At 43.4% G+C, this 27206-nt stretch overlaps 1 protein-coding gene across 4 annotated transcripts in view; it reads right to left on the reverse strand.

The window, feature by feature from the left end:
• The window catches only part of LOC148025130 (embryonic stem cell-specific 5-hydroxymethylcytosine-binding protein), a 134484-nt gene that overhangs the window by 40111 nt on the left and 67167 nt on the right, over positions 1 to 27206 (reverse strand). For all 4 annotated transcript variants that reach the window (XM_087694853.1, XM_087694849.1, XM_087694851.1 and 1 more), the window contains exons 5-7: positions 18328 to 18393; positions 5725 to 5837; positions 5575 to 5640 (exon numbers count right to left, since the gene is read on the reverse strand). In XM_087694853.1, coding sequence (XP_087550979.1) covers positions 5575 to 5640; positions 5725 to 5837; positions 18328 to 18393 — 245 coding nt within the window. The remainder of the gene's footprint in view (positions 1 to 5574; positions 5641 to 5724; positions 5838 to 18327; positions 18394 to 27206) is intronic.

Below are 27206 nucleotides of genomic sequence, written 5' to 3' on the forward strand. Positions count from 1 at the left end.
TATGACATTGACACACACAATGGGGTAGTCATGGTGAATGATGATAATGGTCAACAACAAGTGGAAATCCCACTCATTCCAAAAGTGGTCCATAAAGCCATGGGCGTACCAAGCAAAAAGATGAAGAGGCCAAAAAGGAATGTCTATGCAATATTGGGGATGGATAAACAAAAGGTATTTAGCAACGACAGTGTAAGCTTGGTGGATATTCCAAACCCTACTATGAGGATCTAAGCAAAGTTAACACATGGTCTGCTCTCTAACAAATTGATACAATTCCATGATGAGCACGATCCAAGTGGCGATACTAAAATGTGTGGTTGCATGGACAATGGATAATAAGAACCTTACTTCTATTGTAAAGACCACCCATGACACAAATACATGTTCGAGCAGAGAGAACAACATCAGAAAGAATCTCTTGCGGACCCAACAAGGCCCTACAAAAGTCAACAGTCATCCGAATAATAGAGGCAAGATCGGTCACCATATCACCTTGCCCATCCTTTAAGCGCACAAAGGCACTTGGGTCTCATGCACAAGACTCTGAAAGATCTTGGACCCATGGCGGTAACAAGCACAGAAGCAAAGAGGAAAAATTTGTAGCCAAAGCCATATTAATAGGATTCGGAGGTATGCTATTAGCAATCATAGAGCAACAGAGAGGAAAAAGTTGCAGCCCAAAGCCACATTAATAGGATTCGGAGGTATGCTAGCAGCAATCATAGAGAAGGACATCAAGGATCCGCAAGCTCAAGTGGAACAAACATCCCCAAAATCCCCAAGCATATCAATAGCAGAGGTGTCATTCACATATGCAAGAACATCAAAGCATGAACCCCTGAGACCTAGGGGAATAGGAAGTCAAGACTATAGCTAGAAGTAGAGGAAACTACCAGAACGCTCGCAGCAACAAGACAAAAGCTCAAGATTCCACAAGCACCCAACAGGAAAGCATCATCCGTATCACCATGGAAAACCTAACTAGAGAAGAGGAAGTGACATTAACCAAACCTCACAATAGCTTTTCGCAGGCTCAAGTGCTAGAGTGACCACTAGAACTAAGAAGCAAAAAATTCCATGACCCGTGATGCATGAGTCTAGAAACCCAACAACAACCACCAAAAACGCACCCAAAAGAGTCAAAATCAGCCACCTCCGAAAAGGAATGGGAAAGTTCATCACTAAAGTATCAACCAAACAAGGAAAGGCTACGTCCAAAGAAGAGAAAAATTTAGAAAGAGCCAAAGAAATCGTGGAAGGAAGAAGAGGAAAGAAATCTAAACCAACAAGAGGAGCAGGAGCAACTCGGAAAACAAGGAGAGCAGGACATAGCCCTAGCCATTAGAAGATCAGTTGAATAACCCTCAAGAGTAAAAGAATTGGTATTGACAAGTCCCAATTTGAGAAGCTCATCCAAAATGGATACCAGTGCAGCAAGGTCTTTAACAAGGCTCTCAATCATGGGCAAAGGCAAGGCTCCACTAGAAACACGCCTTCCACCAATTATGGCAACCACACCTCCCATCTTAATCCCTACGACAAAAGACTTGGCTAGAAGCAAGCTAAACAGCATGGTCTATGAGCTCGCTACGCAAGTGGCTGCAGTTTCTCAGGCAAGTTCAAAAGAGGCCACAACCACCACAGGCACAAAGAGATCGGCAATTCCAAACATCAAGTCTAGTCAAAAAGCACAAAAAACATTGAGAGTTAAAGGATCGTCAACTTCCATGCCTACACCAAGCCCAGCATAAGGCTTTGAAGAGCTATTGAAGGAGCTAGAAGAGTAGAGGGACCAATTATATGAGGAGCAAAAGAGAGCATTAGCCACATTGGAGAGGAAAAAAGGGCTATATCTACAATAGAAGACAAGAGAAATCTTTGGCCGTGCAAAAAGAAAGCAATGACAAAGAAAAGGGATATGAAGAGTTGCAAGAGCAATGTGAAGTCAAAAGAAAAAATGGAAAGCAGCTCTAGAGTCGGTATGCCCAAGAAACAAAAGAGAAGGCCAAGGTAGGAGAGCTAGAGGAGGTGAAACAACTACAAGGGTGGCTGATAAGAGAGTTGGAAAAAGCAAACCAAACAAGAGAGGTGGCACAACATAAAACTAGCAAGCTTGTGGAGTTAGAGAATGAAATTTGAAAAAACTATGCATAACTATACACCACTTCAAAAGCAACTAGAATACAAAATGCAGTGATTTTCAAACAAACTAGGAGGGAACAACAAACCATGCTAGAAGCCCTAACAAAGTGGCAAAACAAAGGGCTAAAGCAGGTGAAGAAGAAGATAAATCAATGGGAGGAGAGAAATGTCAATGCCACGCAAGCCCACCCTCTTAGCTCAAACCGAGTATAAGAAGAAGATAAATCAATGGGAGGAGAGAAATGTCAACGCCATGCAAGACCTTGCTTAGCTCAAACCGAGTGTGAAAACCTTTTTTTTATCAAGAGGACTAGAGCAATAGAAGAGGTGATGCAAGCACAACAACAAAGCTTCACCACACACATTGCTTGAAGTATAGGAGCCATGTGAGGACACTATGGACAATCTAAATAAAAAGATACAACTCGCCACACAAGCATACAAGCATAGTTTGGAAATAGGAGTACCTTGACTCAAATAGAGGATGACAAATGAAGAGTAGGTGTTGAGAGATTGTGGGAGCAATGGGACACTTAAAAATTCCCCATGTTGCTCTTTTTTAACTTTTCTCGTGGACTTAGAAAGGTGCTACAACTCTCTATAATGCAAAAGGTAATCCTGGTATCCTTATGACTAGGAAAAAATCGGTTGGAGCAAAATTCAAGTATCTAAATGTGGTACTCAAAATCACCCGACCATTGGCAGGACAAAGTATTCAAGGTACCAAGGATTGTGAAGGGTTATGACTCCCAACCAACATACAGAAGGAATATCTTGGATGGCAATATGGAAGCATGGCTTGCATTCTGCAGTGATCTACCCTTTGAAAGGAGGATCCCAAGTACATGCCTTATCCTAGAAGGCAATGGGACACTTAAGAATTCCCCATGTTGCTCTTTTTTAACTTTTCTTGTGGACTTAGAAAGGTGCTACAACTCTCTGTGTCCAGGTATCCTCATGACTAGGAAAAAATTAGTTGGAGCAAAATTAAAGTATCTAGAATGTGGTACTCAAAATCACCTGACCATTGGCAGGACAAAGTATTCAAGGTACCAAGGATTGTGAAGGGCTATAACTCCCAACCAACATACAGAAGGAATATCTTGGATGACAATATGGAAGCATGGCTTGCATTCTACAGTGCTCTACCCTTTGAAAGGAGGATCCCAAGTACATGCCTTATCCTAGGGAGCACAAAGTTCACTACCACTCCGAAAAGCATCATAGATATGATTTCCCCTAATCTTCAATGTGAATACCAATAGGCCCAAAGATACAGAAGAACTCGATTCCCTCTTTCAAATGGTTCATGGAGGATTTCTTAGCTTGTTCGAACCTTACTTTCATCACCACGTGCAACTACCTGAGGTTATTTCTACAACTACTTAATCAAAAGGTCGTAGAAGAAGAGGGTCTAAATCCACTCTTCTTTGATAAAAATACAAGAATAGATAGGAATGCCATAGTAAGACTACTTCTTCAAGCTACACTATTACTGGCATATTTTTTCGAGCTATTAGAGAATATAAACGCTAACAAGTTCACTAGTTGTAGCGACCCCTTCCTTTCATCTACACCCCTAGCTGTAAGGGCAACATTGAAGACCTACACGATGAGCAAGGCATGCCTTGAAAGATAATTGCGACCACTCCCTTGGCCAACATTGAGGAACCAAAGGGAGACAAAATTAAGTTTTCTTTTTTTTTTAAAGGGGACGAAAAAAAAGGGATAAAAGCAAACAATAATCTCATTACAAACACTCACAGTCACATCACCTAGGAGTCCCAATCCCCTAGCCCTTCCCCGCTTCATAGACTCAGGGCACCTCCAGGGTAGGACAATGTATTTCCACAAACCAACGATCTTTAACCACCATTGTGTTTGCATATTCCCTAAATCCAAGATGACTTAGAAATCTTGAAATATACATTTACTGATGGGCAGCAGGATTATTGCAGCACCTTGTGGCATCTCATCTTCACTAGAAGTCATATCCTCATTGTCTATCCCATGCATCCATGATAGGTCTTTCAGCACTATCTTCTAGACTAACTTCCATGTGCACATCAACATGGTCGTTAATGCATGGTGAAGATGATTCAGACAAGTGAGTGATTTTTTAGGCAATGGAGAAGACACATAGTTAGAAATATCATGCTCAGAATCAACTCAAAAAAGGTGGAATGATAGTTCCCACACTGTGTGCACTAATCCCTGTCCCGTCCTCAAATCCATATATAACTTGAGTTTACCAGGATGTTTGCCCAATATAAAGTTGTACATAACAACATTTTACATCTTATTAAAATTTTCTTCTTGACATGATGATTCACCATGCTTGTCTCCTTTGAAACACCCCTAACAGCTATCATGATATGATCCAGTCTTCCTCAAACTGTAACAACTGATCCAGTCTATGTTGAATAGATTTTTAGAACAACGCTTAAACTCTAAAGGCTCTCTACAGCAATTCTCAATGAACGTACCACAAATTCCATAAGCACTACAATCTCTAGCCCGTATACCAATTTAAACAGAGTCATCCCTGGAGAACAATAACATCCACTTGGCAAGCCTTCCTATCAGTTGTGGTTTATTAATGAGATACAGTAAAGCTTGACAATCCATATGAAAGATAACTTTGTTTACCATACCTGAATTTAGCAAATAATTTCCAAACATCAAATCACATCAGTGTGCAGCTATCTCTCAAGCAAACAAGGATATGAGGGAATAGAGTCAAAGCAAAATGGGATTTGTATGATCCTGGAGTATCACTTTCTTTATTTTGAAAGCTAACTAGGAAGAGATGGTAGCATAAGCCAATATGAAGGCAAGCATCAGTTTAGAATTCCAAAAATACCAATCTTTGTTTTTCCTGAAGAAAGAGAATTCTATTGAAACACACCTCAGTGAGAGTCAAAGCAAAATGAGATTTGAATAAAACAGAGTCGTTGTACTTTTTTTTTTTTAAGAGCAAGATCCTTCTATGAGTTAAAATCCACAAGGAGGGTTACAATGACTCTCACAAAAGGTACAATATTTGAAAAAGGCTAGCTCTAATGGGTAGGTAGTGGTGTGAACAGCCATACTAGTAGCTATTCCCATGTTATTGCCATTTGAATGTGAGGCTGACAAACATGCTTAGTGAGCAGGCCAACCGTTTGGACTGACAAAAGCTGAGATAAAGCGCTTTGTAGCATTGTTTGTTCTGTGTACAAGTTAGTCAGAGAAACTGGATGAAATGGCAAAATAGATGATGACTTTAAAACTGCAATTTACAAACGTAGTTATTGGATTTCTAAGCACAAAATCAAGTCAATTCAAGCTGTATATCAGTGACAGTATCCAAGCCATGTGACCATACCAAACAATAATGACATAATCACAAATCTCATGTCACCAAACAGCAGGATCAGTCTAACTTGCCTGTTTTATGCACTCAGATCCATCAAATGATGCCTTGCCCATTGCGGAAGTAACAGGGTACCAAACCTGAAGAGACCACCAAAAATATGCTTACAGACTCAAACTATTTCCTGTATATTTACAAACATGACATGCCCTGGTAACACTAACCAAGTCTGGAGCCTCATAAGGCTCAGTGAGTTTCTGAAGAGGCAATTCAGAAATATCTGTATTCAGCCAAGAATCCATAGCCTCCTCGTTGCCTAAAATGACTGGCATTCTATCTGCATAAACCATTCTTGGCATTGGTACAGTTACTGATTCCCATAATATAATTGATGAATATCCTTTTTATCCCTCCTACAAGTACCTGTATCTGTGCTAAGATATTAAAAAATACAGTTTACATAAATCCTGCTTCCATCTATATTAGCATCCATAAACAGGAAAGTAACATGAAACAAAGCTCTCTCATGGCCCCTTGGACCTTTAAAGGCAAGTACACGAAACCCAGGTGCGAACAAACTGTGAATATGAAAATGAGAGCATGTGAGCACTTTTATGGTTGGATGCCACTCTAGGTGGACCAGTGTGGCAAAACAAAGGGTGCGCTATGTGATCCTTTTGAGCTCGATTGTCATTTTCAGGTGGTTGAGGGCATGATTTCAGCAATACAATTTTGTAAATACCTTGGAATCCTCTTCTTATTAAAAATAATATTGGAGATTCTAGCTCAATTGTATAAACATATCTAGATCCACGAGTTAATGAATTTGCTGATGTCTCTTCCATCCAAATCGCCCAATGGATTCCACTATCTCAAGGAGCGTTATATGATTATACAGAAATCTTGCTCAGTAGCTCTAGATCCATTACTTTATGAATTCACTTAAGTATTTCCATCTGAATTGCTCAATTTCATTCCATTGTCTCCTCGTGCAACTAACACCACAATATAGAAAGCTGGCCCAGTAGTCATCCCATCTTTCATGAGCTTGACAGGTTTTTCCCAAAGAAGGAGACAACATATCTAGAGAGTTATATGAGTATATTGTGAAAGGATTTACAGTGCCAAGAAGTCTCTGTGGTCCATACAGTCTTTGCAGACAAGGACAGCATAATGTGCTTCTGCATAGATTACACAAAGTGCTCACTAAGTAATCATGTTAACATGTATTCTTTACTAAAATTCCTCATAGTCGGACTCTATGGTCATAAGTTTTAGAACAAGATCAATCTCAGGTTTGGGTATCATACCAGATTTTTATACACTGCACATTAGTTTTATCATGAGAAATCCATCTATTTGGGAAAACACCTCTGTGGGATTTCGGTCAAATCACAAGCAAATGCTTTGAAGTTGGTTGAAGACCAACATCAAAGGCGACATTGTCATTGTGCACTTCTGAAACAGTTGCCTTGCATAAATCACTGAAATGCAGCCATTTGTATTAATTTGGAGCATGTGGAGTGAGATTTGAGGTCTTCTATCATAGGAAATGCATGGGAACATTAGAAAAATCGAAGGAAGAGCAAAAGAAAACAAGGCTAAGGCCTCCCAAAGCAGATCAAATCAGTTGGAATTGAAATTTGTGCATATTAAACATTGTTTGCAACACATTACACATTATTTATTGTGTGCAATAGTGTGAGACCAAGTTTGCATCTCTAGTTGCAAGTCAATTAGAATGAGGACATGTATTTACATGCATTACACTTGTAAAAGTATGGATAAATAGATTTGTCATGCATTTTGCTGAAATTTTATTTCAGCAAGGGGTTTCAAGACATCACCATTTTTTTCAAGGAGGTGAGCTTGTGGTTGTCTCATGTAAGCACACATTTTCTTAAGTGCTCCAATAAGTTAATTGTTAGTTACTTTCCCAAAGTGCTCAAGTGAGTAGAGAAAGTTTAGAAATATTAGTGAGACATCACTTTGTGAATACAATTGCAAGTGATGCTACAAAAAAGTAGTTGTAGTTTTACCTTGAGGCTTTTCAATTCGAGCTAAGCTTGGACATAGCTCAATTGGGGATGGCTATAGGCATAATCCTTGTGAAGGAGCTATTATGGGTGATTCAGGCAAAGTGCATGTGTCATGAGGACATGTATTTTTGAAACCTCACTTAACATGTGGATTAATTTCTAATCACATGATTAAGTAAACGTTACACACGTGAGGTGTAACTGGGGTTAGAGTAAATTTACAAGCCCGAGACCCGAAGAAATCACGGGATGTCAAAGGCAAAAGTTGCTATAAGTTATGCCGCACAGGTACTTGGTGGTATCTAGTGCCAGTTGTTAGCCTAGGTCATCCATTTGGCCATAAGTGTCAGTTGGTGACACTAGAGAAGTGGCATTTAATGGTAACTAACGCCAATCTGATGGTCAAAGATGGCGCAAGACACTCGTGAATGGAAGTTGCTGTGAGATGGAAGGATCGAGGTGCAGCCGGGATTCAGTAGACAGTGTGAAAGTGAGAGACAGAGTTGAAGCACGACACCCAAGAGAATAGACTGAATGAGTGTAACCAAAAAGTACAAAGTACAACCCTTAAACCTTAGGGTTGTAGGGGGTGTTCACACCCGACACACACTAAGTGCCCAAATGTGTGTAACATAAGTACATAAGTACATACGACAATAAGACCATAAGTCTAGGGGAAAAAACCTCTCCTACCGAGAGTAAAAAGTGCCCCAGCGTCCTACTGATCACCGACACTCCCATATGAGCGTAGGCGTAAGTAAGGCATGAGTCAAATACCCAACAAACCCCCTTGGAGTGAAGAGTGATCAAGAGTACAAGGATCATCCGCCACCAAAGGATATCAAATTTAAAGCATCGCGAAATGCTTCAAATTTGTCACAAGGAAGAGCTTTGGTGAAGATGTCTGCCACATCACTTGTGGTAGGACAATAGACAAGGCTAATATCACATGCATGTAGCCTCTCTCTGACAAAGTGATAATGAATCTCAATGTGTTTTGTGCGAGCATGAAACACTGGGTTTCGTGCCACTGCAATGGCACTCTGACTGTCAGTGAACAAAGGAGTAGGCTCAGTAACAAATACATCCAAATCAGCTAGCAAGCGTCTAGACCATACGCATTCAACTGTGGTAGTGAAAGTTGCCTTGTATTCAGCTTCACATGACAATGTGGCAACAGTGGATTGTTTCTTGCTAAGCCAAGAAATGCAAGAAGAGCCAAGAAAGAAACAATTGCCACTAGTGGAGTGACGTGTATCATAATCACCAACCCAATCAGAATCACTGTAAGCATGTAATTGCAGTGGTCCCCCCTTGGCATAAAGCAACCCAAGAAAACGAGTACCCTGCAAGTAGCGAAAAACACGCTTGACAGCTTGCCAATGTGACATACGTGGCTGATGCATATACCTACTCAAAGCTGAAACTGCAAACTGTATGTCCGGCCTAGTATTGCATAGATAGATAAGACATCCAACTGCAGGAGCATATGTATGTATATCAAACAAATCACTGTCATCATGTAATGACAGTTTCAATCCAGGCTCCATGGGAGTACAAACTAGCTTGCAATCCTGTAAGCCAAACTTCTCAAGAAGCTGCCCAATATACCTTGACTGTGATAGCCCAATACCTCGAGCATTATGTATGAACTGGATGCCCAAGTAGTAATGCAAAACTCCCAAGTCAGACATGTCAAAAGTTTGCTGCAAATTTTGTTTGAATGCTGAAATCTGATCAGCATGTGTTCCAGTGAGCAAAAGGTCATCAACATAAAGACATATAATCAGCATAGATCCCCCTTCTTTACATACGTAAAGGGTAGACTCAGATGAGCTGTTTAGAAACCCCTGACCAAGCAAGAAAGCATCTATTTTTGTATACCAAGCTCTAGGAGCTTGTTTCAAACCATATAGTGCCTTTTTGAGCTTGCATACCAAATGTTTTGAGCCTTCAACTGCAAAACCAATGGGTTGTTGTACATAAACTTCCTCCTGAAGTTCCCCATGTAAAAATGCAGTCTTGATATCTAGTTGATGCACTGTCCAACCATAATGTGCAGCCAAAGCAATCATAGACCTGATAGTCGTCATACGGGAAGTAGGAGCAAATGTCTCCTCATAATCAATGCCCTTTTTCTGTGCGTAGCCTTTAGCTACCAGCCGTGCCTTGTATTTATCAATGGATCCATCTGCTTTTCTTTTCAGTTTGTAGACCCATTTCGTTCCAATGGCTTTCTTCCCAAATGGCAAGGACACCAAATCCCAAGTTTGATTCTTAGTAATAGAATCTAATTCAGCTTGCATAGCTGCCATCCAATGCACATTGTGTTGTGCATCCTCATAACATTCAGGCTCTTCATTATCAAAAGTACTTGCTGCCATAATAAACTCCATGGTATGTGCCGAATCATGCAAACGAGTTTGCCTTCTAGTACGACCAGCCATGGGTGCATCCAAAGGACTATCTTGCATAGTCTGCAAATACCATCTAGGTAGCTCTCTAGCATCCTGACTGTGTGCAAGCTCTTGCTGAATTTCAGTTTCAGCATGATGCTGAATATTCCGATCAGCCAATGGCTGAATTTCTGCACTTTCCATAGGAGCAATTGGCTGAACATTAGGTTCATTTTCTGAACCTCCAGCTGAATCACCAAAAGTAATGGGCAGCAGCCCTTCAAAAACATCACGGGCAGCCTGATATGTATCCAAACTAGCCAAGGATAATTTTGATTTTTCATCAAAAACAACATCCCTGCTAACAAAAAACTTCTTTGTAACGGGATCATAGAGTCTGTAGCCTTTGCTCTCATTGCTATATCCCATAAAAATGTTCTTAACAGCCTTGTCCAATTTTTTTCTAAGTACCTGTGGAATATGGGCATAGGCAAGACACCCAAAGGTACGAAAGTGACCAACAAAAGGTTTACGGCTGTTCCAAGCCTCAAAAGGTGTGATGGTCTTCAAGGCTTTGGTAGGGCATCTGTTCAAAATATGGCAAGCACACATGACTGCTTCCATCCAAAAACTATGAGGCAAGCTCTTTGCCTTCAGTATACATCTGGCCATCTCCATGAGTGACCGATTCTTCCTCTCTGCTACCCCATTCTGCTGTGGAGTATAAGCTGTAGTATACTGATGGACTATGCTCTTCTGCTACAAAAAAGAATTCAGCATAAAGGAAATGTATTCCCCCCCTGGGTCCGAACGGAGAGTCTTAATCTTGCATCCAAATTGGTTTTCAACAAGTGCACTGAAAGCCAAAAATGCATCATACACTTCTGACTTCTTTTTTAAACAGTAGACCCAGCAAAAACGTGTAAAGTCATCAATGAATGTCACAAAATAATAACAACCACCCAATGACATGGTTTGCATAGGCCCACAAACATCTGAATGCACCAACTGCAATTTGGTTGTTGCTCTGAAAGTAACATCACGAGGAAATGAAAACCGATGCATTTTCCCCAAAATGCATCCCTCGCATAGGTGCTCAAGAGGTCTCTCCAAGGGAGGTAAGCCATCCAGCATCTGAGTACGCTGCAAAAGCGTCAAGCTGCCAAAGTTTACATGCCCCAAACGAGCATGCCATAACTCCGCCTGTATCATAGCAGGAGTAAGAGTGGATGTCAAGTATGCCGACTGATCTACTAAAAGAGCATCCAACTCATATAAACCATGACACAAAGATCCTGTCAAGACCAAAGTCATGCATTCTTTTTCTCTAACCATGCAACGGTCATCATCAAAGGTGACCTGCAAACTACAACATGCCAAAGAAGAAATAGCAAATTATTCTTGATTCCAGGCACAAACAAAGCATCCTGCAGGCGGAGAATAGAGCCATCAATGGCTGTGAGCTGAATCTCCCCAATACCACGAACAGGGTATGATGCATTATTGGCACACTGTACCGATTTCCCAACGGGAGGTGCACTAACTGAAGCAAACAAATCTGTGCGAGATGTAATATGTTTAGAAGCACCACTGTCAAAGAACCAAGTGCCAGCATCCTCTGTAGAGCTAAGTGCTCTATTGGCCCAAGAGATGTCATAACTGCAAGTGTAAAAACAATAGTCTCTGTCCACAACAAAGGACGCGAACTCACTAGCAATGGAAGGAGTAGTAGAAACAGACATTCCTGACTCCTTCTTCTCTTTGGCAATGTGCTTCCTGCACTCAGTGATATAGTAGCCGCGCTTCTTACAATAATGACATTTTCCTTTTTTTGCTTGCGTCCCCCCTTGTGTCTGATTCTGCGATGTGCCCGAAGTGCCAGAACTCTGTGGAGCATTTTTCACCTTGCTGTTTTTGCCTTTCTGTCTTGCCACAAAAGCCTGCTCAGAGACTATAGCATCCACACCACTATTTTTCCGTGTTTGCTCCTCCTCTAGAAGCAAACTAACCAGCTGAATAAAAGTGAGTGGGTGCTCAGCAATCCTCATGGTGAGGTTCAATGCAGTATGAAAAGACAAGTACGAAGGAGGTAAGGAATTCAAGGTGGTGGATATCAACTGTGCATCCGAAAAATACTCATCTACATTCATGAGCTGCTCCCTCAAGTCCTGAATCTTATTTAAGTGATCCTGCATAGAATCACCCTCATGCATCTTCAGAGTTTCCAACTCTTTCTTGAAGAAAGAGATCCGAGTCTCATTCTTTCCTGCAAACATATGCTCCAAAGTCAACCATGCATCTCATGAAGAAGATGCCGAACGGATATGAGGTATGATGGATCGCTGAACTGCCACAGCAATCAGCGACAAGGCCTGTGCATCACGTGTATCCCAAGATTTTTGAGCTGCACTTCTTGGAGGAAGTGGCTGAGGTGGAGCAGGCTGAGGTCCCCGTTGTCCATGTGCGCCATGGGGAGGAGAAGTAACGAAAGCTACAACTCCCGATCGAGTTTCCTCTCCACTGACATAATCCCATAAATTCTTGGCCACTAATACATTCTTCATCATGAATGACCAAAGCAAATAGTTGTTTCCGTTCAATCTGTCTTCCTTGGATACATACGTAAAGACATCACCTCCCTGATTTGCCATGATGACAAATTTCCAAAGACAAAATGAGCAATGTCAAAGCAGTATAAACTGGAAACCTGCAAATTTCCAAAAATTGCAGCAAACACGTTTCTGCAATTAATGTGCAAGGGCGTACTCTGTCAGAAAAAAAACAGTCTTTTAATGCACGCTTCCCAAGGTGCAAACAATGCACTGCAACACTGTTATATCAAAATCCCCAAAATTTTTGCCAAATTTTCTGTCAAAACAATCTTTCTATGACTGTACCAGCAGTTCATATGCAACTGTCCCCAAAATACACAAAAGCCCCAAAATTTCTGATGATCCAGTCCAGAAATTTGCATGAAATTTATCCCACACCTCTGATGTGCCTGCGGTCCCTACTGGGTCTAAACCTCCTCTGCCAGAAATTGATTCTGGACTAAAATTAAAAATTTGTTTTTAAAGAAAAAACACACCTGACATGGTCAGGGCGGACAAGCAGAGTGACAGGTCTGACGTGGACTCGTCAAACGGGCGGGCAGTACAGTCGCGAGCAGGCATTGACTCGTCAGACGGGCGGCAGGACAGTAGCGAGCAAGCGTTGCAAGTGGCTGGTTGTCAAGCGGGCTGCAGGACAGTCGCGAGCTAACATGCACTCTGTCAGACGGGCGGGCAAGACAGTCGCGAGCAGGCGTTGACTCGTCAAATGGGCGGGCAGGACAATCGCGAGCAGGCGTTGCAAGTGGTTGGTCGTCAAGCGGGCGGCAGGACAGTCGTGAGCTGACATGGACTCTATCACACGGGCGGGTGGCTCGCTGTGCTGAGGAGGTAGTGCCTGCAGCTCGCGGGCGTGCTGGAGGCAGACTTGCTGGAGGCAAGGGGTGCCCAGGCCAGCTGGTGACTGCACAGGCAGTTTAGGGAGAAACTGACGAGGACTGGCGAGCAGGATCAGGCGGTGCTAGCGGGCAGACGAGCTGCAGGTCGAGCTGCTGAACTGGTCGACTGGGCAGAGCTGGCGGGCAGACGAGCTGCAGGTCGAGCTGCTGAACTGGTCGACAAGGCAGAGCTAGCGAGGGCTGCAGGCGGCAGACAGAAGACTGCTCTGATACCAAATGTGAGATGGAAGGATAGAGGTGCAGCCGGGATTCAGTAGACAGTGTGAGAGTGAGAGACAGAGTTGAAGCATGACAGTGAGAGACAGAGTTGAAGCACGACACCCAAGAGAATAGACTGAATGAGTGTAACCAGAAAGTACAAAGTACAACCCTTAAACCTTAGGGTTGCAGGGGGTGTTCACACCCGATACACACTAAGTGCCCAAATGTGTGTAACATAAGCACATAAGTACATACGACAATAAGACCATAAGTCTGGGGGAAAAAACCTCTCCTACCAAGTGTAAAAAGTGCCCCAGTGTTCTACTGATCACCGACACTCCCATATGAGCGTAGGCGTAAGTGAGGCGTGAGTCAAATACCCAACAGTTGCCTAGCCAATTTAATTATTGGCTAGTCAAATTATTTTTTAGGGCACCGAGATATTTATTAGATTAATTTTTAATATTTTAAGGTTGAAAATTAATATTTAAATACGGAAAATGCCGGAAAAACCATTTGGGAAGACTGCCACTTGTAAAAAATGCCCATGCAAGACTGAAAAACGTCTTTAGAGACTAAAGAGAGGCATTTCTATAAATTCAGCCTGCAAGAGAGAGGGAGAGGAGGTTGTTGGTCTGACTTGCAGCCATTGGACAACCTTCTGAGATTGCCAAGGGCAGGGGAAGACCAATCAACAGCAGGAGACCACATCTATACGCTGTTGAGACAGGACAACAGCAGTAAATGACTGAATTTCTTCAGTTCTTTGCATCTACAAGCTGTTGTGGCAGGGCAGCAGTTGCATTTGACTGATTTTCAGTCATTCTTCGTAACAAAACTCTAAATTTTCTCTCTCTACAACTTTCCCTCTCATCTCCCACCCATTTCTCAGCCTTGCTCCGAAGATCTCAGCATTTGGACCCCTGGAGGCTAAGAAATTTCAGATTTCTCTACTGTAAATCCTAATCTTCAACAGCAAAAATTGGGGTTTACAAGCAGCTTCAAGAATCGTGCCAGAAATTGGAAGCTCCAAGACTTGGATTGAACAGGGTTGAAGCTCTTTTTAGCCTATGCAAGTGGAGGGACCAGCAAATAATTGAATTTGGAACATTTTCCATCTCCATCAAAGCGGGTGAAGACCAATTGAGTGCATGAATCAAGAGGCAAAATAGATTGAAGGCTTGCCGGTCACTTTGGACAGCAAGGGGAGTTGAAATACCGAAAGGGATTGGGAGAATCCCATTGTTAATCAACTTTTTCTTCAATAAAGCTAAAGAAATACCGAAAGGGGCACCAATTTTGGGACCAATCAGGTGTACATTGTCCAAGATCAGTAGGTAAATTTTTATTTTCAAATTTGCATTTATTGTTTGCTGATGTAATTAAGTTGTAATCAAGGACTTACCACCCATCCACGGAAGGAAGGCTCGTTTCAGCATGCATATTTCTCTCATTGGTTTTTGTAGAACAAGCAAGAGACCCGAATCGCCTGGATGTGACACTTTTGTCATTGAGGTATCTTTGCCCGTGGATCCATTATTATACTTTTGGAATGCACTCCAAGATATTGCTTCCATTTGTACTATCAGCAAATGCATGTTTGTATAGAATGTAGATTTGGGATGAGCGCATGATAGAACAACAGCATCATAATATGAATTGTAGTTGGGAAGTTAGTTACAGCTAGCCAGAGCTTTTATGCTATTAATCTCATAGCCTTCATTCATGGACTTGTATTGAGGGCTTTTGAATATATTGGTTAACTGTTTTGGTGCACCTAATTTGTTGATCGCAAGTGTGAGCTTTGAGGATAATCACACAACTAATATGTGTGGGCTGATCTCTCATTGTGGCAACTGGGTCTATTTGGATTTGTATCAGGTAAAGCATATATATGCTATGCTTAGTTTAACAACTGAATGGGATGGATTTTTAAAATGCATGGCCATCTCTGATGTGAAAAGAAGTTGCGGTATACAGTTGCAAGGCGTCGAAGCACTAATGCTACTAAGAGAAAGCAATTAAGACTTTCTTTGGCCAGCTTTGAGATAAGAGATGGATGCTTTTGCAAGGAACTAGTAAAAACTTATACATTGTTGTTTTGTAGGATAATACCAACTAAGAATAAGATTTCTAAAGTACCATTTTTTATAAGTAGTGTTATCAAAGTCAAGTGCAAATATTGGTGCCTCACCTAAGATCTCTGTTAAATATTTTCCCAAAAGATCTATAAAGCTCAAGTTCTAACCAATGGATACAAGTAGCATGCGTATAGCAAAGTCCATATATTGAAAATTTAAAGAAGATTTACTTTTTCTAAAAGAGTTGGCAAGAATATAGAGGTGGAAGGACTTATCAAGTTGAGTGGATTGTTGAGTTTTCATGGTCTAAGGGAAAAGGCGATGAAGTAGCTTCTAAAGTATGTAAAATAGTTAAGGGAAAGGATAGACTTAAGGATAGTAAAAGAACACCCTCCAATTACATGAAGGAAAACGATATGTTAAGAAGACTAAAGGAGATTAAGAATTGAGAAGCATTGATTTCCCAATAATCAACATGTAAATCGTGAATGTATTGACAATGACTTATTGCTTTGAATAATTGGATAATCAAAGAAGAATGTCACATTGTTGCCAAGATCATTATCGATGGAATCAAGTCTCACTTTCCTCCCTTTGAGCTCTTAGATACATTCTCTATTGTGTACCCTCAATTTTGGTAATAACCTAATTATGAGAATATTTTCAATCAGAATCTAAAGGTTTTAAAAACCTCCTAATTGCAATTAAAAATAAACGGGTGATATTTCTTTCTCACCCCTTCTTGATGGCAAGCTAAAAAGTCACTAAGTACCTTTTTTCTGATGGCTACAGAAGTCCATGTGGAGAAAATGCCTACAAAAGAAGACAATATGACTAGTTTTATGGAGAAAGTTAGTCCAATGTCCTAAGCTCAAATCTAAGATTTCAGAATATAAGAAACCTTCTCAATGATATATTAGGGAGTATGATGGTGATGTGGGAGCTTTTTCCAATAGCTTGGAACAAGCACAAAGGCCTGGCCTGCAATTATGAGTATCTCCCTAGCAGTCATCGTATCTCATTTCTAGTTAGCTCTTCAGCAGGATAGCCATGACGAATTTCACAAATGGTGTATCAAGGAATATTGCCACTGATGGGAGTTCATAGCTCTTATAATTTCATGGTTCATTTTGGACAGCTAAATATAGCCACACTATGGTTTTGCTGGATACATCCACTGTAGAGACTCTCTCCAAGATATAGACAAAGATTGTTTGCACTCTACAAGCGTTATAGACCACCTGATTTGTTATTCACTTAAACCTTGTACTAGACTTAACTTTGTGCTTTATATTTGTTACGTCTTGAAAGTACATCACAGGGCTAATCTTGTACTTTGCCTCAAGATATTTTGTTCTGAGGGATTAATGAATAGAATTGTCTAATCTTTGGAAATTAGGTGTGTTCCCTGGCAGTAAAACAATATACATAAACCGTGATTTAAACAGAAAAAGAGGACATCCTACAAGGGGCAGAGGATAACAATTCTTATAAAGGTTTAGGTAATTACATAACAGTGTTACTAGTACAGCATACAATAAGCTTTCTGTCACTAAAAGAGAAGCTTGATATGTCTGCAAGACAGTATCTACTTAGGCAATTATGTAGCAAAGGACACCCAAGAGAGACTATTTCAGGCAGACCCAGAAATGATGAAAGAAACCTAAGGACACATTAGAGATCAGCAATGTGGTCCTTTCTAGCTTTTTCACTCATTTATAAAGCAGCTACTCACATCATAGGCTAACCTAGCAGCCCCCAGCTCATGTTCATTATCTGTTAACCTTTCAGTGAGTTTCTAGCCCCTTCGCTGTCTTCTTTCAACAAGTAGAGGGGGATTTTTATTTTGGAAGTGAAAACCATATCATAGCAATTTGGCGAGTCCTGAACACTGAAAATAGATTTCTAAAACCTAGAGGAGAGATGATAGTGGCTTGGGGAGTGTCATCCGCTTTTGGACCTGCCTTGGGATATGGGCATCAGATTTATCTAGACACTAGCAATAATTTAAAGTTTCTCGATATGACTACTAGAATTCACTCCAGATTTCTCACATTTAGAGTGGCAGATGAACCTGAGATGGGAAATTCGATTTCTCTGGATATTAGTCGCCCTTGAAAGGATTCAAGGGGAATCTCTAGGGAGATTCCAAGAGGATGAGGAAGAGGCGATTATGAGTTAAACTGCCAGGTTCCTTTCCCGGGACCAAGGACTTGGGAGGATGGATTACGTCGTCATACAAGCCACCAATGTGCCATCCCCCCCCACCCAAAAAAACAACCACCAAAAAAAAAAAGAAAATGAAGCAGGAATGCTAGCCTCTTCAGGGACCAGTCTGGATTGCCACTATACCCTTGTTGTATCAGTATCGGTGAGATGTAGTCGAGCACTGGTCTTTTGTATTCTATGTATAATAACAGTTTCAATAATTTGTAAAGGATGTTTTTTTCAAGCTATACATCAATTTCCAAGTTGTCACTAAGTAGTCTAGATTTAACTTATGCTACTGAGGCTGGGACTGAAGATATCTAAAGCATTTGTCATTGTTTGGATGCTTAAAATTGAGATTCTCCATAAAAATCAATCAAGGATAGAATGTTACCATGTAGCCACTTTAAAGCTTTGGAAGATCGAGTTGTTAGGATGGTAAATGTATACAGCACTTCACCTTTATAACCAACAGAAAATCACAAGTTAGATAAATGGTCAAACTGCAACTAGTCTGATGAAAATGTTAACTTCATCTTGACCCTTCAACACTCATCAATTAAACATTACAAACACAAGTAGAAGTTATCTTGGTAATATTTCTCAGTTTAACAATCTCCTATTACGCACATCCTTCATCAGCATGAAATTGGCTACTAATCCTTCTTTATAAACGTGCACATAAATTCATGCACATTGCATTCTTGACCCTTTGATCATACTTGTTAGGTATGAAAGGTACGATACCGTATAGTATGATAAAATATGGTACTAAATAGTACCTTCAGATTTTATAAGGTACAGTATAATACTAGTACCGAGAAAAAAAACTTGGTTATTTGGGACTATGTATGATAGAATAGATGTTTAAAGTCTGAATAGCAATGCTATTAGAGTATGTAAGATGAATACTTGAGGGTAATACACCAAAACCTTATGCTACATGCACATGCGCTACCGTTACCTGCAACTTCAAGTACATAGATGGAAATGGACACAATGTACATGCACGATCGTATTACAAATTAAAAGAAGTGTAGGCTTGATAGAGAGAAGGTTGAGAGAGGGCCCGTGAGAGAGAGAGAGAGAGAGAGAGAGAGAGAGAGAGAGAGAGAGGGGGGACACTCAAAATGACCTGTTCTAACTACCATTGGCTACAAGGCTAACAAATCTCACTCAGCAATTCCAATTCAGATCTTATCAACAAACGAGAGAGAGAGAGAGAGAGAGAGAGAGAGAGAGGCTCAAAATGACTTGTTCTTACTACCATTGACTACAAGGCTAACAAATCTCACTCAGCAATTCCAGTTGAGATCTTATCAACAAACCAAGTTGCAAAACTTGACTAAGAATTTACAAGATGCTTCCTATAAGTCACATAAATTTTTCAAGGCTTACATGTCTCTCCTGCTCAAGGAAATATGGTACACCTCCAGCATGCACACGGCTCAATGGTTACAGACCTACAATCCATTGTGTATATGTGTAGAGAATATTTCCTTGACCTTCTTGATACTTCATCTACTCCTACTTAGTAGACCACCCAGACCCGTTCGGCTTTCTGTGCTCTAGTCAGGGATGAAGTATTGCTAGATAAGCACGATGATTTGGACAAAGATATCTTAGAGGGAGAGGTCATGGATGTTTTGTTACATCTACCCAAGGATAAAAGTCCAAGATGGGATGGCTTGACTAATGAATTTTTTGAAGCCTATGCTGCTACTCTTGCCAAACCTTTGACAACCATATGCCAACAAATCTAGGATACTCGAATTATGCCTACCTCATCCAAGTTGGGGTTCATTAAGCTAATTCTAAAAGTGTCTTCGCTCTCGATGTTGAAACAATGGTGGCCAATTTCTTTAGTGGAATCTATGTACAAAATTTTCACTGAAGTCATGGCTAATGGTCTCCATAAGCACCTCCCTACCCTTGTACACCCTAATCAATATGGATTTATCAAGGGCCAAAATATCTTGCACAATGTACTAAATGTTCAACTGGCCATTGACTATGCCAAGCACTCCAAGCAAGAAGTCATGCTGATTTAATTGGATCTTGAAAAGGCTTTTGATTATTTGGATTGGTCTTTTTTGGTAAAGCTCATGCATGTTATGGGTTTTGGTCTACGAATGTCCTGTTTGATATACATAATCAGCACGAATGCCTCTTCGCGAGTCATCTAAATCGTGGGGTCACTAAGCCATTCACTCTTGCAAGATCAGTAAAACAAGGTTTCCCTTTGAGCCCCTTGTTCTTTGCCCTAGTGACCCATCTGGTCCTTTCCATGCTTTCTCACTTGGTGGCCATGGGACATCTGCCTGCTCTCTCCCTTCCCTTTGGCAAACGTTTAGTGAGCCAATTGCTAGCAGATGACACATTCATGATTCTCAAAGCGAACGAGAGAAGGTACCTTCACAAGGTACTGGATGCATGGAAACTTTTAGGCCAAGCCTCTAGTCTTTGTATTAATGTAGCCAAATCCTCCCTCACCAATTGTACTAAACTAAATCTACAGTCTTTGCAATGACTGTAACAGCAGGGCAGTCGTTACAATCATGCGGCATTTGCATTACCCCCTAGGCATTGATGTTCAGCCCAAGCAATAGTTACAATGGATTTCTCTGAAAGTGGAGGCAAAGTTTCTGTACTGGAAATCATAGGCTTGGCCTTTCCATGTTCGCCCCTTAAAGTGACACAATCCATTATGCTTCCTATGCTTACATATTTTTTGCCGCTTCTGCCTTGGATTGCCTCCACATTGAGGGTTATAACTGGGCACATTCACTTTATACTATGGAAAAACGACACTTTACATGCAAGTATCTCATGGATCTCTTGGAGCCATGCTTGCACTCCTAAAAGTATGGGTGATGGGGCTATTTTGGACGTGCACACTCGCATGGTTGCTCTTTGGTGGTCTCTCTTCTGTGCCATGTGCAGTAATCAACACCCTTGGGTCTTTATTGACCGATTCTTTTTGGAAGTGTAGGTATTTATTGCCCACTTCTTTTTGGAAGAGCGGGTCGTGGTTCATGGTAACACGACCATTTGCAGTTTATGATGGTAGGTTCTTAATGTTGACGCCTCCTTTTTCTTATCCTCTTGCTTATTGCTCGCCCAGCTTGTTGGCTCATGGAACCTGGTCCTTCAAAAGGCCACTAGCACCCTGTGGAGGATTGTTTGGTGGCTACCTCTCTCTTTAAATGGAATTGCTGGCAGTGTCCAAGCTGATTTTGTGGGATAGGAAGCAAGACCCTCGCCCTAAATTTAATCGCATGGCTCGCATCCCTCAAGGTTATAGGGACTTGTGGAACCACCTTTCAACGATAATATAGCCTAGAGAGCCCTTCCCTGCCCTCATTCCCGATTCACCCTCACAAGATTGGGATACTGCAGGTTGACTCCAGCCAGAAAAGACTTCGGCGAATCACCTATACCATCTTATGATTCAGGACCACCATTGGCTAATCACTAAGGCCAATACTGTCTGGGGCATACACAAATTTCAGCATCGATGGAAAATGACTATGATCATAGTTTTTTCATACGGCAATCGTACGTCATACGCAGACAGGTATGAAAGTATGATTGGAGTACGATTCACACCTTGGGGCTGAATCATATGTTGCCCTAATTTTAATTTTGAAAATTTGTAAAAATGTATCTAAATCTAGTATTTTGTAGTAAATTGAGTAAGCAAGCTAACAAGCTGAATGAAAACTAGAATCCCAAGTGTTCTAACACCACTTGCACTTGCATGTAAATTGCCCGCTTCTATTGCTTCATAGTTGTTACAATTTCCCATTTCACTTTTTTTCCTTCTTTCCATTTGTGTTTGCCTAAAGCAAGAGAATGGAGATAAGGCCTCCTCAGATGGAGACATTATAACTAATTTAGTTCACTGAATTGTCAATTTCAGCTGTAAAATCATGAATTTCAGAAAATTTTAAGCCAATACTAAAGGAGAAAAGAGTGTTTCTCAAACATTTGAGTGTTTAATGGCTGTTAATGTAGAAAATTTCTGAAATTTTCAGATTTCTAATCAGAGATTTCAGAGATCCTTAGGCTAATACTAAAGGGAAAAGGAGTGTTTCTCAAAAATTTGAGACTTAAACGGCTCTTAATGTCTGAAATTTCTAAAAAGTTTAGAAATTTCAGACTTCAATCCAAGAAATTTGCAACAGTAATTAGCTACTTAGAGTTGAGAGTCAAGACGAGAGAGAGAGAGAGAGATGCAGTGAAATTTCAAACAGGCAAAAACAGCACATGTAAAAGATGAGAGAGGGATAAAACACCAAGAAAAATCATTCAACTTTGGGGCGGTCAATATCGAGGCTGAAGCTGAGTCTTTTTTTTTTGCAAGTAAAATGTGGCTGATTATATTACTCAAAAAACTGATTACAACAAAGTGCTGATGCTCAACAGACTAGCTGGAGCTGATGCAAAGTCACCAATACATCATGTATACAAGCCTCTCAAGGCAGTCTTGGGGGGGGGGGGGGGGGGGGGGGGGGGGGGGGGGGGGTATATCGCCAACTAGGGCTGCCTGCCTGCATCACGAAGAACAAACCCTAGCCGCCCCAACTACGCATGAAGTGACCTCCGAGCTCTTGATGAGCCCTGCACCTGATACCATCGGCCGCAGAGGGAGCAGATGATGGAGGTCCAAAGATCTGCTAAGGTCACATGTGCTAAGAGTCTCTCTCTGCCGAAAGCCTCTTGACATCGCGCCTTCCATATATGCCATCCAGTAAGACTCCCTATGATCTCCCATACCTCCAAGTGGTCTGCTGTGGGCTCTAGTACCTGGCGGATGGGTAGAGCCTCCAAACCAACCACTGTGCACGACCCTGCCTTGATCATGAATATCGTGTCTTGCATCCCGGCCTCATACAAAAGGTGACGGCCCTAGGTAACTGCCTGCCAACAGAAAGCTCCCCATGAGATACACCCAAGGTTGGGTGCTATACGGCAAAGGATGCGGCATGCTCCTCTCCACACAAGCTGCGCCTCCTCACCTGACCAAAGGCAACGCTTTGGGGTTTCCAAAGGCTGCTGTGTGCAGCACCTTACAACCTCCCTCCTTCTGCATCTGGGCAAGCCAACTTCCCACCGCCAAGCCTCCATGTGCCACCAACCATAAAAAGTATGACACCATCCTCGGCCTCCAGCTACCCCATAGGCGGCACCAAAAGGTCCGTCGAAGGGCTCCGTGATGCTGTGCTCCGCCCAGTGCCTACTGCGCGACAGCGCCCAATCCATATCCTCCTACATCAGTATATGTCTGCCAATCCTGGTAGTATACTCTAAGAACCAAGGTGGCTTCTTGGCGACCGCAAAGCCTGGCCATAACCACTCTCCTGGATCCCACTCCATAGCTCATCAAGAGGTCTACCCTCCCGATCCAAAGGCGCCACTCCTTGAGCTCCTTCCAGAAAACATAGGGGTCCAGTCGCCAAGTCTTCCCCTGAAGACCCACCACCCGAATCCTCCTCCACGAAAGGGTGGCAATCCCCTCATCTTGCTGCCCTCTGTCAAGGGCCAGACGTTCCCCCTCCTGACGGCGAAGAAGGTCCCCTGGGGGGCACCACCCACTCTACTTGCCACCTGAAGGGGGATGCCTGCTAGAGAGAACCTAGCTGCCCATACCTCCCTAGGCTCTATCGGCTCTCGTATTGGGGGGGGCAAGCCACTCCGGAGGTATTGCTGTGTCTATCTCTCTTGTTCTCAACTCCACTCCTCTCGTGCAACCTGATACTCGCTGCAGAAGCTCCTCGTCCGCCATCCTGTACACCTCCTGCCATGTCCTGATGGAACGAGCCGGGCTAGCCTCCCACCCAGCCCACTGGACGTGGGGGCGCTCACCTATCTATGCCCCTTCCCTATCTTTCACCTGGAGGTTCCAGATCACCGACTGACAGTCTATTTCCTCCTGGCAACCTGGGGGGCTTTGGATTAGGGCCTTACGGAGGCCCTACCACACAAAGAGTAAGCTACAAAGAAAAGGTGATCTGGGGGGGATGGGGGAATGGGAGGAGGTTTGGGGGGGGGGGGGGGGGGGGTGATGATGTGGGCTGACGTCAAGATCCGTCTCGGGGACGGCCTCCACTCACCGCCAAGCCTCGGTCTACAGTCCTGAAGGCCCTCCTGCAATAAGACCTTCCGAATCTACCCGCCTGGTGTGAGACCACGGACAACTAGCTTGCCCAAGAGGGCCATACTCTGATACTCTGAGTCTATGATCCCAAGCCCTCCCTCTGACCTATGTCGTATGATGGTCGCCCGTGCCACCTTGGCTCTGGAATCCCTGGAACCATCAGACCCTGACCAAAGGAAATTCCGCACTAGGTGGCGAAGCTGCACTACGCATGATGAGGAGAAGCACCAACACGAGGTGATGTACCAGGCCGTCACTAAGAGGACATGGTTAACCACCAGGGCTCGTTCGACTAGTGAGAGGCGAACCGTGCTCCAATAGATTAGTTTTCTCCGAATAGAATCAAGGACAGGAAGAAACTACTGGGCAGAAGTGATGTCGAGTCCCACCTGGAACCCTAGGTACCGGACGGTCTGCCCTCTAGTCACCCATCTAAATCCCAGGTGGACGCCCCACTCCATGCTGGAGTCCGGGTCTATGAGAAAACCAACCGACTTTCACCAGTTAATTTTCACTCCCCCTGCAAAGTAGAACACGTCAAGAGCCAACCTCACTCTCCCCAGCATCAACTCATCGTCCTCTATGTAGAGGGCTGTATCATTTGCGTATTCTGAGTCTAACAACTCAGTCTCCTCTCTCACCGGAAGTCGAAGGCCACGTAATCTATTCACATGTGACCTGAGAAAGTGAGACATCGCCTCTACGAAGAGTAGGAACAGGTATGGGGACAGGGGGCAGCCCTGTCGAACCGATCTCTCCAGCCGAAACTCCTCCCCTCGCCTTCCGCCTATGAGAACCTTGTTGGTGGCTGATCTGTACAAGGCGGAGACCCCACGAATCCAAGCCTGGGGGAATCCCAACCTCCCCATGGTGCCCTCTAGGAAATCCAAGTCCACCCTGTCATAAGCTTTCTCAAAATCAAAGAGTAGTACTACCAATCTCTGCCCACTGTGCTAAGCCCACTCTGTCGCCTCAAAGAAGGTAAATACATTGTCTAGGATGCTTCTATCCTAGACAAAGCCTCTCTGTGTGTCATGGATGATATCTGAAAGCACGGGGCGTAGTCGCCTACCAATCATCTTTGCCAGTGCCTTATCGGTCACTGACAATAAGGTGATCGGTCTCCACTAGGACAGCTCCAACCGGCCTCCCCCTTTGGGGAGAAGACTGATAAGGCCTGCCAAGAGACTCCCTGGCATCTCTCCTCAAGTGAAAATCTCCTGGAAGGCCATCAGTAGGGGGTCCTTCACCACTTCCCAGTACGTAGTGAAGAAGGCCTTAGAGAGGCCATCTTCCCACGGGCATTTCTGCCTATCCTGTGTATGGAAAGTCTCCTCTAGTCCCTTCTCTGTGAAGGGGGCTAGGAGGGAGCGTCCCATCTCTGTGACGAGGGACGGGATGTGATCCCATACTTGCTGTTTACATCTCTGTCCTCTAGCTGGAGCTGTCTCCTGCTGAAAAAGACGTGTGTAATAGTCAGTGACAATCTCCATCACCTCACTGGCCTAGAACAGGTCCTCCCATACTGATCCCGAAGGCTGCATATTTGCTCTCCTGTGGTGCGGGGCTGGTGCACCTGAAAGAACTCCCTGCACATCGTGTCCCCCTTCCGCGCCCAGAAGGCTGCTGAGGTTCGGAAAGAGAACTCCGAGCGCCTGTTCTCTAGGCCAACAATGGCTTCTCGTGCGTGCACCTCTTGTGCGTGGAGGGTGGGATCGCCTGGTGCCTCCTGCAATAATCTATGCATGGCTGCAAGGTCCCGCCTGAGTGCACTCTCCTCCTCCCAGCACTGCTGCCTAGCCTGTATAGCTATCTCTTGGCAAACTCTGCTCCACTCGGCTAGGACCTTTGCAACCTCCTCCACTATTAGGTCCCTCCTATCCCACTCTCTGGTCCAAATCTGCTCTATCTGTCTCATCACCTCCTCCCTTCTATAGATCGAGTCACGGATCCGACAGGATCGTGTGTCTCGGGCGGATGCTAGGGGGTCAAGTGTCAAGAGAACCGGGCAATCAGACAACGTGGTGCCTGCCAACTGCTCAATCTCGCCTCCACAAGAGCCTCCCCACTCTCCCACATAAAACCTGTCCAACCGCCCCAACAGGATTCCACCTAGCCGCCTGTATCCCCAGTCCAACGACCTCACCTCCTGTGGAAGGCAGGGTCTTTCGAGGCATCACGTGCTCCGACTACAAGCAAAAAGACCTCCCATGCCTCCTGCTTCTCCCCAGCCATGCCCTGGTAGTTTCTACCTCAGCCCTGCTGGTCCTCCAACGCCTCCAGGTTGTTGAAATCTCCTCCAACAATCCAGAAGTCCACCTCTGGGAGTCCATCTGCGATCTCCACCCAAAACCTAATGTGTGCCCTAACCTCCGTAGGGGCATTGACACTGAGGACTCCAATACACGAGTTCCCAATATCCAATCTGATTCATAGAACCCTTCCTACCAATAGAGGTGCATATGCCTCCACTCCTACCGTGGGCACCTATGGCATGCTCCCAATAAGTGTGGGAGCTTCCGGAAAGTACCTTCCCAACCCGCTGGGCCTGGGTGGGGGTGAGCTTGTACTCCTACAGCAAAAGCAAGATGTCGATCTGTCCGACAAGTGTAGGCCCTCAGCGGACCATAGGGGTGATAGATGCTCCAAGTGGTACTATCAATGCATCTATGAGCCACGCTAAGAATTGTGACTCTGTACACTGGTAGAAACGGGCCACCTATGCCGGGGGGACACTCAATCACGTCCCTCGGAGCTCTCCACTGTGGAGGGGCTCGAAAGATAATGCTGAAGTGTGGGACCTCGACACTAGCCCACCTATTAATGTCCATCATGCAACCAGGCCACTGTTGTGCAAACAGTGCTAATCCTTCATCTCCCATCCACTGGGAGATGTGATCCGCCACTTGACTCTTCAACTCCTCAATCTGTGTAGTCGTCCACTCCCCTGAGTAGAAGGACTGAAGACAAAAGGCGTAATTTGGTCCATCCGATGGTGCTAGTAGATGAACCTTGCCTCTCCTTGACTTACGAACCACGAAGATCCCCACCTCTAGAGGTAGTGGGAACTCTCCGCACTTCGCAAATCGCAGGTAGCACCATGGGCCACTGCA

This window comes from Lygodium microphyllum, chromosome 15 (genome assembly GCF_053477565.2).
Source record: "Lygodium microphyllum isolate KBCC chromosome 15, Lygodium_microphyllum_v1.1.10, whole genome shotgun sequence".
Taxonomy (NCBI): domain Eukaryota; kingdom Viridiplantae; phylum Streptophyta; class Polypodiopsida; order Schizaeales; family Lygodiaceae; genus Lygodium; species Lygodium microphyllum.